This window comes from Balaenoptera physalus (assembly GCF_965194825.1).
Source record: "Balaenoptera physalus genome assembly, chromosome: 16".
In the NCBI taxonomy this organism is placed as follows: domain Eukaryota; kingdom Metazoa; phylum Chordata; class Mammalia; order Artiodactyla; family Balaenopteridae; genus Balaenoptera; species Balaenoptera physalus.
Window position 1 is genome coordinate 22,519,992 of NC_138898.1, and position 12,989 is coordinate 22,532,980.

The 12,989-nt window shown below is 39.9% G+C and overlaps 1 protein-coding gene across 1 annotated transcript in view; it reads left to right on the forward strand.

The window, feature by feature from the left end:
- MROH8 (maestro heat like repeat family member 8) overlaps window positions 1–12,989 on the forward strand; it is a 57,333-nt gene that overhangs the window by 18,070 nt on the left and 26,274 nt on the right. The window contains 4 exon segments of the mRNA XM_082430432.1: window positions 955–993; window positions 995–1,051; window positions 2,241–2,345; window positions 11,897–12,032. Coding sequence (XP_082286558.1) covers window positions 955–993; window positions 995–1,051; window positions 2,241–2,345; window positions 11,897–12,032 — 337 coding nt within the window.

Below are 12,989 nucleotides of genomic sequence, written 5' to 3' on the forward strand. Positions count from 1 at the left end.
CCTCCTAGTGCAGAGATACAAACTACTAATAAATAAATATAATATTAGGTGGTAATAAGTGCTATGAAAAAATAAAACAGGGAAGAGGAGGATACATAGTACTGTGTTTGGGAGGCACAGGGGCTTTTTTTTTTTTTTACATAAGATGGCCAGAGAAAGCCTTCCTGATGAGATGACAGTTGCAGAGAGAGGGCGTGAATATCTCTGGAAGAGAAGCTTTTAGGCAGAGAGAAGAGGAAAGAAGTGCAAAGGCCTGGATTTCCTTCTGCAGCTGGTAAATTGGAAGGTGAAGCAACTGCCCAAGGAGACTTTGTTCCCCTAGGTTTCAAGGTGTCAGAAAGACTCACAAGTCAAACTTTAAAAGTATTTTGATGGGGCTTCCCTGGTGGCGCAGTGGTTGAGAGTCTGCCTGCCAATGCACGGGACACGGGTTCGAGCCCTGGTCTGGGAAGATCCCACGTGCCGCGGAGCAGCTGGGCCCGTGAGCCACAATTACTGAGCCTGTGCGTCTGGAGCCTGTGCTCCGCAAGGAGAGGCCGCGATAGTGAGAGGCCTGCGCACCGCGATGAAGAGTGGTCCCCGCTTGCCACAACTAGAGAAAGCCCTCGCACAGAAACGAAGACCCAACACAGCCATAAATAAATTAAAAAAAAAAAAAATACTTAAAAAAAAAAGTAAAAAGTCTATAAAAAAAAAAAAAGTATTTTGATGACCCATAAGTAATTTCTCAAATGTAGTTAGAGTCAGTTAACTGTATTCCCAGTAAGGCTGAGGTATCCATTTGAAATGAAGATTTATTGTTTCACCTCAGGTCACACACTGCCTGCTAGTACTACACTCAGAAGTCCTTCACCTTTGAGTAAGGTCTAAGATAACAAGGAGAGCCTTACAAGTGTACAGTGTTGGGGAACTTCACGGCGGGGGGCGGTCCTCACTAACCCTGTGCCTTTGCAGTGTCTCTACAGGCAGACGTTTCAGGCCTTCTCTGAGATGGCTCCAGAGTTTGGTGATAAAAGACCCACATTTGAAAAATCTTGACATCATTTTTAAGGTAAACAGGATATCAGGAGAGAATAGGAAACTACTCCTATTAACTGGTGAAAGTGGAAGAAGAAAATATGGAAGGATTAAGTTTTAGGAGACAGCATAATAGTTGAGTATCAGCTGTCCATTTTGAGTCAGACTTGGGTTCAAATTCTGACTCCCTGCCATTCATCAGCTATACATTCGCAAGGAATTCAATCTCTCAGTCTTTTCACCTTTAAATGGAGATAACAATTACTGAGTGTTGAATAAATGGCCTTCAATAAATGGTTTAAGTGGTTGCTATAATTATTCCTTAAATTATCACTGCTTATTATTATAGAAGGGTTTCAATCAGTGACCAGGAGAACAGAGTCAGCCTTGTGTGAGTGAGTAAATAGGCAGCTGCCTACCATGCGAGATTCAAAGGTCGTTAATAACCACCTGCCCCCACCTGTACCTGTTCCAGTAGCTGCCATTCCACCAATAGGGATTTATTCATTGGAGTGCATTCACTGCAGTTCAAGCATCTTGCTCACTTTGCCCTTTTTAAGATGCAATATTCCAGAAAGGGATAACCCTTTAAACTATTATTAATAATTTGTGCCTTTATACAGATGGACATTTGTCTTTGCCACACCGACCTTAACGTTATTTCTCATTCCTCTTCTATTTATATATCAACACTCCAGCCAGATTGGGTTTCTCTCCTTTATCTGGTTGTGCCTTGTACTTTCCTGTCTTGGCAGCTTAATGCAAGCCGTTTCTTCTACCTGAAATGCCACCCTCTTTATGAAGCTCCCACTCATGAATATTATTTTCTCCATGAATCCTTCCCTGTTTCAGGCAGATGCAATTTCCCATCCTCAGAGTTCCTTTATAGCACATCATTAATTTTCTTTCCAAAGTAGATTTCAGAAGGCTAAAAACATACAGAAGAATAGAATAAATAATTGAAGAAAGGTGGATGAAGGGAAAATAAGTCTAGACAATAAGCCCCTGTAGAAGCCTGACCACCTGATGCCCTAGATCTTTGTGCCTTGTTTGTCATCCCACTACTTTCATTTGCAACCAAAACTGGTTTATCATTTAGGAAAATATTTTCAGACATAGTAGTGACATGTGGGACTTCTCCCTCCACACTTTCTTCCAAAAGAATATAGGTGTTATCCCAGATCTTCCTGATAAACCATTCAGGCTCCCTTTATTTCTCGCAGCACATGGACCCCTGGTTACAGTCAGTCAAAGACCATGAGTGGGAACAGGCCACAGCCAGCATGGCTCAAGTTCTGAAGTGTTTATCCAGAAATCTCAGCCTGAAGGTAAGCAGCCCTTTAGTTGAAGATGAAGGATCCAGAGCCATCCTTTTACTGCCTATTTCCCGTCCTGTCTATGACTCCCCAAACTGATGATTTCTTGGTGCTTACATAATAGCCCTTAGCATTATTCACATATCTGCTCCTCTCCCATAACTGAACAGCTTGAGGCCAGGTACTGTGTTTATTAATCTTGCGTCCTCATGGGGATGCACAAGAGCTGGTGCATAACAATAGAGTATATGTTTTCAAATGAATGAGTAAATAAATGTAACCTGAAAATATCTGAGGGCCTTCAGTGGCCTAGTCTCTGTGCATTGCTTTTTTTTTTTTTTCAAATGTATCTATTTTATTTATTTATTTTTGGCTGTGTTGGGTCCTCGTTGCTGCACACGGGCTTTCTCTAGTTGCAGTGAACGGGGGCTACTCTTCGTTGAGGTGTGCAGGCTTCTCACTGCGGTGGCTTCTCTTGTTGCGGAGCATGGGCTCTAGGCACGTGGGCTTCAGGAGTTGTGGCAAGTGGGCTCAGTAGTTGTGGCTCGCGGGCTGTAGCGTGCAGGCTCAGTAGTTGTGGCGCACGGACTTAGTTGCTCCCCGGCACGTGGGATCTTTCCGGACCAGGGCTTGAACCCGTGCCCCCTGCATTGGCAGGTGGATTCTTAACCACTGCGCCACCAGGGAAGCCCTCTGTGCATTGTTATATTTGAAGTAGTAAAGTCCAGCAGGCAAATATAAGTGTGTGAATCAATTTAAATATCTCCCAGCATCAGATCAGCTCAGTGCTTTGTGACCACCTGGAGGGGTGGGATAGGGAGCGTGGGAGGGAGCCACAAGAGGGAGGAGATATGCAGGTATATGTATACGTATAGCTGAGTCACTTTGTTATAAAGCAGAAACTAACACACCATTGTAAAGCAATTATACTCCAATAAAGATGTTAAAATAAATAAATATATATCTCCCAGCATCTCAAAGAAAATAGTTCTATTGTACCTCTCTTTAAATCCCCTCATTTCCCTCTTTCACTCTCTCACTTCTCACTTGTTCTGAATCTTCTCCCATAACTCCTAAAAAGAATTCCCCAAAACTGGGATCCTCCCTCCTGATCTGTTTCTGTTTTCATCCACAAATCTCGTTCTTCTTTCCCCAGTAGATCTTCTAGGCACTGGAGCCTCTTCTGTTCTCTATCCATCATTTCTCCAATCTGCATAATAAGGCCCAGGAATTGGAAGAGAAGTTGGGGGGTAGGAATACTAGGTCTTTATGCCAGAATTCCTTAGAGAATTTGCCCTTGATATAAATATTCTAACAGTCATGTTTAAAAGGACAGCATTCCACTAACTTTCTTATTTCTCCCATTGAAAGCATATCCAAACTTTCCACCTCCTTATTGAAGCTCAGTCCCTCAAACTATGCTACTTCCCTTTTTCTCTGTTTAGTCAGTGTTAGCAAGTGACTTGTGGCCATCACTGACTACCTTATTCTGTCCTCACTGACTACCCTATTGTTATCAACAATGCCTCCTTCTTCCTCAACGTCTAATTTTGGCTGCAGATTAAAGACAAGAGTTTCAAAAGACTCCTTCCTATACATAATCTCTCTCTAGGCCCTGCAGATCTTCCTTAACATTTTCTTCCTGGGGAGAATTGCTAACGTAAGGGTGCTTAACTTAGGTGCCATTGGGGTCTGTGAACATCTAGAAAGTTGTATGCAGAATTTTGTGTGGTGCAGTCCGAGGAGGGTCCATAGTTTTTCTTAAATCAACTTTATTGAGTTAAAATTTATATATTAAAATTTATATACAATGAAATCCACCTAATGTAAATGTATAGTTTTGACAAATGTATATTCTCTGGGTCACCTACTCTTTTTATATTCTCAAATAAACCTAAAAAGATAAAGAATTGAGAAAGAGAACATTAAAGAACTACTTAGTGGTCAGACTAAGAACATAATTCTCCAATAACCTTTTCTGTCTTAATAAGGTTTGAGATTTTTTAATATTATGAATATAAATAGGCTCATTAGAGAAAATTAAAAATTTTAAAACTAGAAGGAAGAGAAACTATCTTGTCATCTGGAGATAGCCCCTGTTAACATTTTTATTTATTCCTTCTGAGTACTTTTTTCTGCATGAATGTGTTGGGATGGGGTCTTCCACTCAGTTCCTTCCAATTTTTTCTCTACATGTAGCCATAAGAGTTATCTTCTTAAAACCCATGTCACTCTTTTTTGTTGTTGTTGTTTTTTGTTTTTTTATACTGCAGGTTCTTATTAGTCATCAAGTTTATACACATCAGTGTATACATGTCAATCCCAATCACCCAATTCAGCACACCACCATCCCCACTCCACCGCAGTTTTCCCCCCTTGGTGTCCATATGTTTGTTCTCTACATCTGTGTCTCAACTTCTGCCCTGCAAACCGGCTCATCTGTACCATTTTTCTAGGTTCCACATACATGCAATAATATACGATATTTGTTTTTCTCTTTCTGACTTACTTCACTCTGTATGACAGTCTCTAGATCCATCCACGTCTCAACAAATGACTCAATTTCGTTCCTTTTTATGGCTGAGTAATATTCCATTGTGTATATGTACCACATCTTCTTTATCCATTCGTCTGTCGATGGGCATTTAGGTTGCTTCCATGTCCTGGCTATTGTAAATAGTGCTACAATGAACATTGGGGTGCATGTGTCTTTTTGAATTATGGTTTTCTCTGGGTATATGCCCAGTAGTGGGATTGCTGGATCATATGGTAAATCTATTTTTAGTTTTTTAAGGAACCTCCATACTGTTCTCCATAGTGGCTGTATCAATTTACATTCCCACCAACAGTGCAAGAGGGTTCCCTTTTCTCCACACCCTCTCCAGCATTTGTTGTTTGTAGATTTTCTGATGATGCCCATTCTAACTGGTGTGAGGTGATACCTCATTGTAGTTTTGATTTGCATTTCTCTAATAATTAGTGATGTTGAGCATCTTTTCATGTGCTTCTTGGCCATCTGTATGTCTTCTTTGGAGAAATGTCTATTTAGGTGTTCTGCCCATTTTTGGATTGGGTTGTTTGTTTCTTTAATATTGAGCTGCATGAGCTGTTTATATATTTTGGAGATTAATACTTTGTCCGTTGATTCATTTGCAAATATTTTCTCCCATTCTGAGGGTTGTCTTTTCGTCTTGTTTATGGTTTCCTTTGCTGTGCAAAAGCTTTGAAGTTTCATTTGGTCCCATTTGTTTATTTTTGGTTTTATCTCCATTACTCTAGGAGGTGGATCAAAAAAGATCTTGCTGTGATTTATGTCAAAGAGTGTTCTTCCTATGTTTTCCTCTAAGAGTTTTATAGTGTCCGGTCTTACATTTAGGTCTCGAATCCATTTTGAGTTTATTTTTGTGTATGGTGTTAGGGAGTGTTCTAATTTCATTCTTTTACATGTAGTTGTCCAGTTTTCCCAGCACCACTTATTGAAGAAACTGTCTTTTCTCCATTGTATATCTTTGCCTCCTTTGTCATAGATTGGTTGACCATAGGTGAGTGGGTTTATCTCTGGGCTTTCTGTCTTGTTCCATTGATCTATGTTTCTGTTTTTGTGCCAGTACCATATTGTCTTGATTACTGTAGCTTTGTAGTAGAGTCTGAAGTCAGGGAGTCTGAATCCTCCAGCTCCATTTTCTTCCCTCAAGACTGCTTTGGCTATTCGGGGTCTTTTGTGCCTCCTTACAAATTTTAAGATGATTTGTTCTAGTTCCATAAAAAATGCCATTGGTAATTTGATAGGGATTGCATTGAATCTGTAGATTGCTTTGGGTAGTATAGTCATTTTCACAATATTAATTCTTCCAATCCAAGAACATGATATATCTCTCCACCTGTTGGTATCATCTTTAATTTCTTTCATCAGTGTCTTATAGTTTTCTGCATACAGGTCTTTTGTCTCCCTAGGTAGGTTTATTCCGAGGTATTTTATTCTTTTTGTTGCAATGGTAAATGGGGGTGTTTCCATAATTTCTCTTTCAGATTTTTCATCATTAGTGTATAGGAATGCAAGAGATTTCTGTGCATTAATTTTGTATCCTGCAACTTTACCAAATTCATTGATTAGCTCTAGTAGTTTTCTGGTGGCATCTTTAGGATTCCCTATGTATAATATCATGTCATCTGCAAACAGTGACAGTTTTACTTCTTCTTTTCCAATTTCTATTCCTTTATTTCTTTTTCTTCTCTGATTGCCATGGCTAGGACTTCCAAAACTATGTTGAATAATAGTGGTGAGAGTGGACCTCCTTGTCTCGTTCCTGATCTTAGAGGAAATGCTTCCAGTTTTTCACCATTGAGAATGATGTTTGCTGTGGGTTTGTCGTATATGGCCTTTATTATGTTGAGGTAGGTTCCCTCTATGCCCACTTTGTGGAGAGTTTTTATCATAAATGGGTGTTGAATTTTGTCAAAAGCTTTTTCTGCATCTATTGAGATGATCATATGGTTTTTATTTTTCAATTTTTTAATATGGTGTATCACATTGATTGATTTGCGTATATTGCAGAATCCTTGCATCCCTGGGATAAATCCCACTTGATCGTGGTGTATGATCCTTTTAATGTGCTGTTGGATTCTGTTTGCTAGTATTTTGTTGAGGATTTTTGCATCTGTATTCATCAGTGATATTGGTCTGTAATTTTCTTTTTTTGTAGTATCTTTGTCTGGTTTTGGTATCAGGGTGATGGTGGCCTCATAGAATGAGTTTGGGAGTGTTCCTTCCTCTGCAATTTTTTGGAAGAGTTTGAGAAGGATGGGTGTTAGCTCTTCTCTAAATGTTTGATAGAATTCACCTGTGAAGCCATCTGGTCCTGGACTTTTGTTTGTTGGAAGATTTTTAATCACAGTTTCAATTTCATTACTTGTGATTGGTCTGTTCATATTTTCTGTTTCTTCCTGGTTCAGTCTTGGAAGGTTATACCTTTCTAAGAATTTGTCCATTTCTTCCAGATTGTCCATTTTATTGGCATAGAGTTGCTCATAGTAGTCTCTTAGGATGCTTTGTGTTTCTGCAGTGTCTGTTGTAACTTCTCCTTTTTCATTTCTAATTTTATTGATTTGAGTCCTCTCCCTCTTTTTCTTGATGAGTCTGGCTAATGGCTTATCAATTTTGTTTATCTTCTCAAAGAACCAGCTTTTAGTTTTATTGATCTTTGCTATTGTTTTCTTTGTTTCCATTTCATTTATTTCCACTCTGATCTTTATGATTTCTTTCCTTCTGCTAACTTTGGGTTTTGTTTGTTCTTCTTTCTCTAGTTTCTTTAGGTGTAAGGTTAGATTGTTTGTTTACTTGAGATTTTTCTTGTTTCTTGAGGTAGGCTTGTATAGCTATAAACTTCCCTCTTAGAACTGCTTTTGCTGCATCCCATAGGTTTTGGATCGTCGTGTTTTCATTGTCATTTGTCTCTAGGTATTTTTTGATTTCCTCTTTGATTTCTTCAGTGATCTCTTGGTTCTTTAGTAACGTATTGTTTAGCCTCCATGTGTTTGTGTTTTTTACGTCTTTTCCCCTGTAATTTATTTCTAATCTCATAGCGTTGTGGTCAGAAAAGATGCTGGATATGATTTCAATTTTCTTAATTTTACTGAGGCTTGATTTGTGACCCAAGATGTGATCTATCCTGGAGAATGTTCCGTGCGCACTTGAGAAGAAAGTGTAATCTGCTGTTTTTGGATGGAATATCCTATAAATATCAATTAAATCTATCTGGTCTATTGTGTCATTTAAAGCTTCTGTTTCCTTATTTATTTTCATTTTGGATGATCTGTCCATTGGTGTAAGTGAGGTGTTAAAGTCCCCCACTATTATTGTGTTACTGTCGATTTCCTCTTTTATAGCTGTTAGCAGTTGCCTTATGTATTGAGGTGCTCCTATGTTGGGTGCATATATATTTATAATTGTTATATCTTCTTCTTGGATTGATCCCTTGATCATTATGTAGTGTCCTTCCTTGTCTCTTGTAACATTCTTTATTTTAAAGTCTATTTTATCTGATATGAGTATAGCTACTCCGGCTTTCTTTTGATTTTCATTTGCATGGAATATCTTTTTCCATCCCCTCACTTTCAGTCTGTACGTGTCCCTAGGTCTGAAGTGGGTCTCTTGTAGACAGCATATAGATGGGTCTTGTTTTTGTATCCATTCAGCAAGCCTGTGTCTTTTGGTTGGAGCATTTAATCCATTCACGTTTAAGGTAATTATCGATATGTATGTTCCTATGACCATTTTCTTAATTGTTTTGGGTTTGTTTTTGTAGGTGCTTTTCTTCTCGTGTGTCTCCCACTTAGAGAAGTTCCTTTAGCATTTGTTGTAGAGCTGGTTTGGTGGTGCTGAATTCTCTTAGCTTTTGCTTGTCTGTAAAGCTTTTGATTTCTCCATCGAATCTGAATGAGATCCTTGCTGGGTAGAGTACTCTTGGTTGTAGGTTCTTCCCTTTCATCACTTGAAGTATATCATGCCACTCCCTTCCAGCTTGTAGAGTTTCTGCTGAGAAATCAGCTGTTAACCTTATGGGAGTTCCCTTGTATGTTATTTGTTGTTTTTCCCTTGCTGCTTTCAATAATTTTTCTTTGTGTTTAATTTTTGCCAATTTGATTACTATGCGCCTCGGCGTGTTTCTCCTTGGGTTTATCCTGTATGGGACTCGCTGCGCTTCCTGGACTTGGGTGGCTATTTCCCTTCCCATGTTAGGGAAGTTTTCGACTATAATCTCTTCAAATATTTTCTCTGGTCCTTTCTCTCTCTCTTCTCCTTCTGGGACCCCTATAATGTGAATGTTGTTGCGTTTAATGTTGTCCCAGAGGTCTCTTAGGCTGTCTTCATTTCTTTTCATTCTTTTTTCTTTAGTCTGTTCCCCAGCAGTGAATTCCACCATTCTGTCTTCCAGGTCGCTTATCCATTCTTCTGCCTCAGTTATGCTGCTATTGATTCCTTCTAGTGTAGTTTTCATTTCAGTTATTGTATTGTTCATCTCTGTTTGTTTTGTTCTTTAATTCTTCTAGGTCTGTTAAACATTTCTTGCATCTTCTCAGTCTTTGCCTCCATTCTTATTCCGACGTTCTGGATCATCTTCACTATCATTATTCTGAATTCTTTTTCTGGAAGGTTGCCTATCTCCACTTCATTTAGTTGTTTTTCTGGGGTTTTATCTTGTTCCTTCATCTGGTATATAGCCCTCTGCCTTTTCATCTTGTCTGTCTTTCTGTGAATGTGGTTTTTGTTCCACAGGCTGCAGGATTATAGTTTTTCTTGCTTCTGCTGTCTGCCCTCTGGTGGTTGAGACTATCTCCACGTCACTCTTTTGATCCAGTGATTTCCATCTGTTCTTAGAATACAAGGTCTTGTGTGATCTAGCTCTTCCTGCCTCTCTACACCCCTGACTTATTCCAGCACAGAATCTGCCACTCAGTAGATGTTCAATTTAATATTTATTGAATAAATGTAAGTCACTTGTGTCCTTTGTCTGCTCAAAACCCTCCAATGGCTTCCCATCTCACACAGAATAAAATCCAAAATCCTTACAACGTTTTGTAATTTGCTAAGCCATCTGGCCTCATCCTCATCTGCCTCCTATTTCTTTCACTCTCGATTACTTTACTCCAGCCAACCAAGCCTTCTTGTTCCTCAGAAGCACCAGACACACTCCCTTCTCTTTGCACTTCTTATTCTCTCTGCCTGGAATGCTTTTCTCCCAGATGTCTGTCTGTGTGGCTCAATCCCTCCTTTCAACATTAGGGAGGTCTTCCCTGACATTCTAAAATAGCAATTTCTGGGGACTTCCCTGGTGGTCCAGTGGGTAAGACTCTGCGCTTCCAGTGCAGGGGGCTCAATCCCTGGTCGGAGAACTAGATCCTGCATGCATGCTGCAACTAAGAGTCTGCGTGCCACAACTAAGAGGTCCACTTGCCGCAACTAAAGATCCCGCATGCTGCAACTAAGACCTGGCGCAGCCAAAATAAATAAATAAATATTTTTTAAAAAATAAAAAAATAAAATAAAATAGCAGTTCCTATCCTCGTCCCCTGCATTTTTCTGCATCATAACGTTTATCACCATTTGATGCATAATGAATTTTACTTCTTAATTTTTTAATTTTCTGTTCCTCCAACTAGAATGTCACCTTCATGAAAAGAGATGTTAGCTTTTGTTCACTGCTTGTATCCCCAGTGCCAGTCGAAGTGCCTTATCCATAAGGGCCATAGTCATAACCAGTACCTGGCTCATAATTGACACTCAGTGTTTGTTGATTGACTGAATGAATGAACGTATTATCAGAGAATGAAAGATGTTACACAGCTTTGTGTATGTGTTGCTGTGTTTACTGTAAATAGGTTGTAGAAGCTGTTGTTCACAATATCTCAATATATTTTTCTGAAAAGCCACAGAAGAAATTTCTGCTTCAGTCCTAGGAACAGTTGCGCCTCCTCTGCATGGCTATTTGCTTCTTACTTTATGGGCAATGTGAATCATATGTGTGTACCTCTGCATGAGCCCTGAGGAAGTTCAGAGCCTAGCTCTGTGGCCTAGCTCCAGCAAATAATGATGATGCATTCTGCACGCTAACAAAATCCTTAACTTCGTTTATCTTTTCTGCCTTCATTTTTTTATTTGTCCCACTTTTTCACTATTTTAAATTTTTTTAAATTAATTAATTATTTTATTTTTGGCTGCGTTGGGTCTTTGTTGCTGCGCACGGGCTTTCTCTAGTTGCGGCGAGAGGGGTCTACTCTTCGTTGTGGTGCACAGGCTTCTCATTGCGGTGGCTTCTCTTGTTGCAGAGCACAGGCTCTAGGCATGTGAGCTTCAGTAGTTATGGCACGCGGGCTTCAGTATTGTGGCTCACGGGCTCTAGAGCACAGGCTCAGTAGTTGTGGCACACGGGCTTAGTTGCTCCTTGGCATGTGGGATCTTCCCGGACCAGGGCTCGAACCCATGTGCCTTGCATTGACAGGCGGATTCTTAACCATTGTGCCACCAGGGAAGCCCTATTTTAAATTATATTTCTTTTTCTGGTGGGTTTTTGCCAGCTACCTTAGTTTTTTTTTCCATAATAGGGTAAAATATTAATAAATAAAATTTTAAAATATTGTTAAATGGTATATCTTAACTTTGCATCTAACTTTTTCACTTAGCAAGCTAGCACATTTTCCTAACTTATCATAAATTCTTGGGATACTTGATTCCTAATGGTTGTATTCATAGTTCTTGTTACTATTGGCAATTATTTTGAATATGTGGTCTTTAAAAACAGTGCTAGTATGAACATCTTTGTATACAAAGCTTTTTCATTTTTCAGATTGCTTACTTAAGTTGGAATTTGTCCTATTTAATACCATCTGCTGGATATATTGTATCTACACATGTTAACTGTTAACCTGGGAGATCCAAGGGCTGGCATGACCCTTGCACTTCTCTTGAGTAGGGGGTACAAGTGGAATTACTTCTCAACAACTTAAATCTAAGGCACCAAATGCACCTGTATTCTAATGGCATTTTTCTTTTGCTTCCTTACTAGCTTCCACTGCGATTCCAAAGACTTGGGCACCTAGTGGCTCTGATGGCCCTACTGTGTGGGGACCCAGTGAAAGAGGTGGCCGAGGAGGCTGCAGAGGGCACGCACTACCTGCTGCATATTATCCTGAGACTGAAGTGTAAGGCACTGCTGAAGGCAGCGAGGCCCTGAGTTAATTCTCCAGCACAACACGAGCACCAGCCCTCCTTGTGCACTCACTTCCCACATTCTAGAAAGACTTTTACAGTAGTACATAAAGAGAAAGGTACATACTCTATAGGCAAAGATAGAGCAACACTGACTTAATAATTCGAAGCATAACACTGGATCAGACCCAGCAGTGTCAGCCACCTGTGCGGCCATGGAGTTGGAGTAGTAAACATGTGGCCCTGTGGACAAGCTGGAATGATCAGTTTGGTCGGAAGTAGACGTTCTTGCCATCATTTGGGCCTGAATTTATTTGTTTATCCCATAAATGTTTACTGAGTACTTACTCAGATCTAATAGTAACCAGAAAATAAGTGGTCCGGTCCTTACGTAACACATAGTCTAGTGCGGGAGTCAGACAATCAAGTATCAACAGATAACTCTTCTTATAAACAAAGATGGCTGCTATGAAGGGAAATTACAGAGGCCATGAGTAAGAGTCAAATCTAGTTGTGGGGTTCAGAAAAGGCTTTTCTGAAGATAACTTAAAAAATAAGGGACATTTTGCCAAGTGAAGTGATAAGAAGAGCATATTAGGCCGAAGGAACAGCATGAACAAGGGCACTCAGCAGGTATGAGCTTGGGGAGTTTGAAAAACAGAGCGAGGGCCACTGTGGTCCAGGAGTGAATCACTGACCCCCCGCAATTGGAAGAGATTTCAGAAGATATCTAACTCAGCATCCCCCCCGTGTTTGAGTCTTAGTCTACTCTATCCCCACCAAGGAGTTGCCCTGCCTGGGCTCACTCATACCGAGGATAAGAAAGCTCTGTTCTTCCCAAAGCAGCAGTATCATCTCTGGGCAGCTCTGAGTATGAGCTTTGTCTACCAGGACATATAGCCATGGAAATACGACTGGTTGTTCATTCAACAAATATTTATGAAGCACTT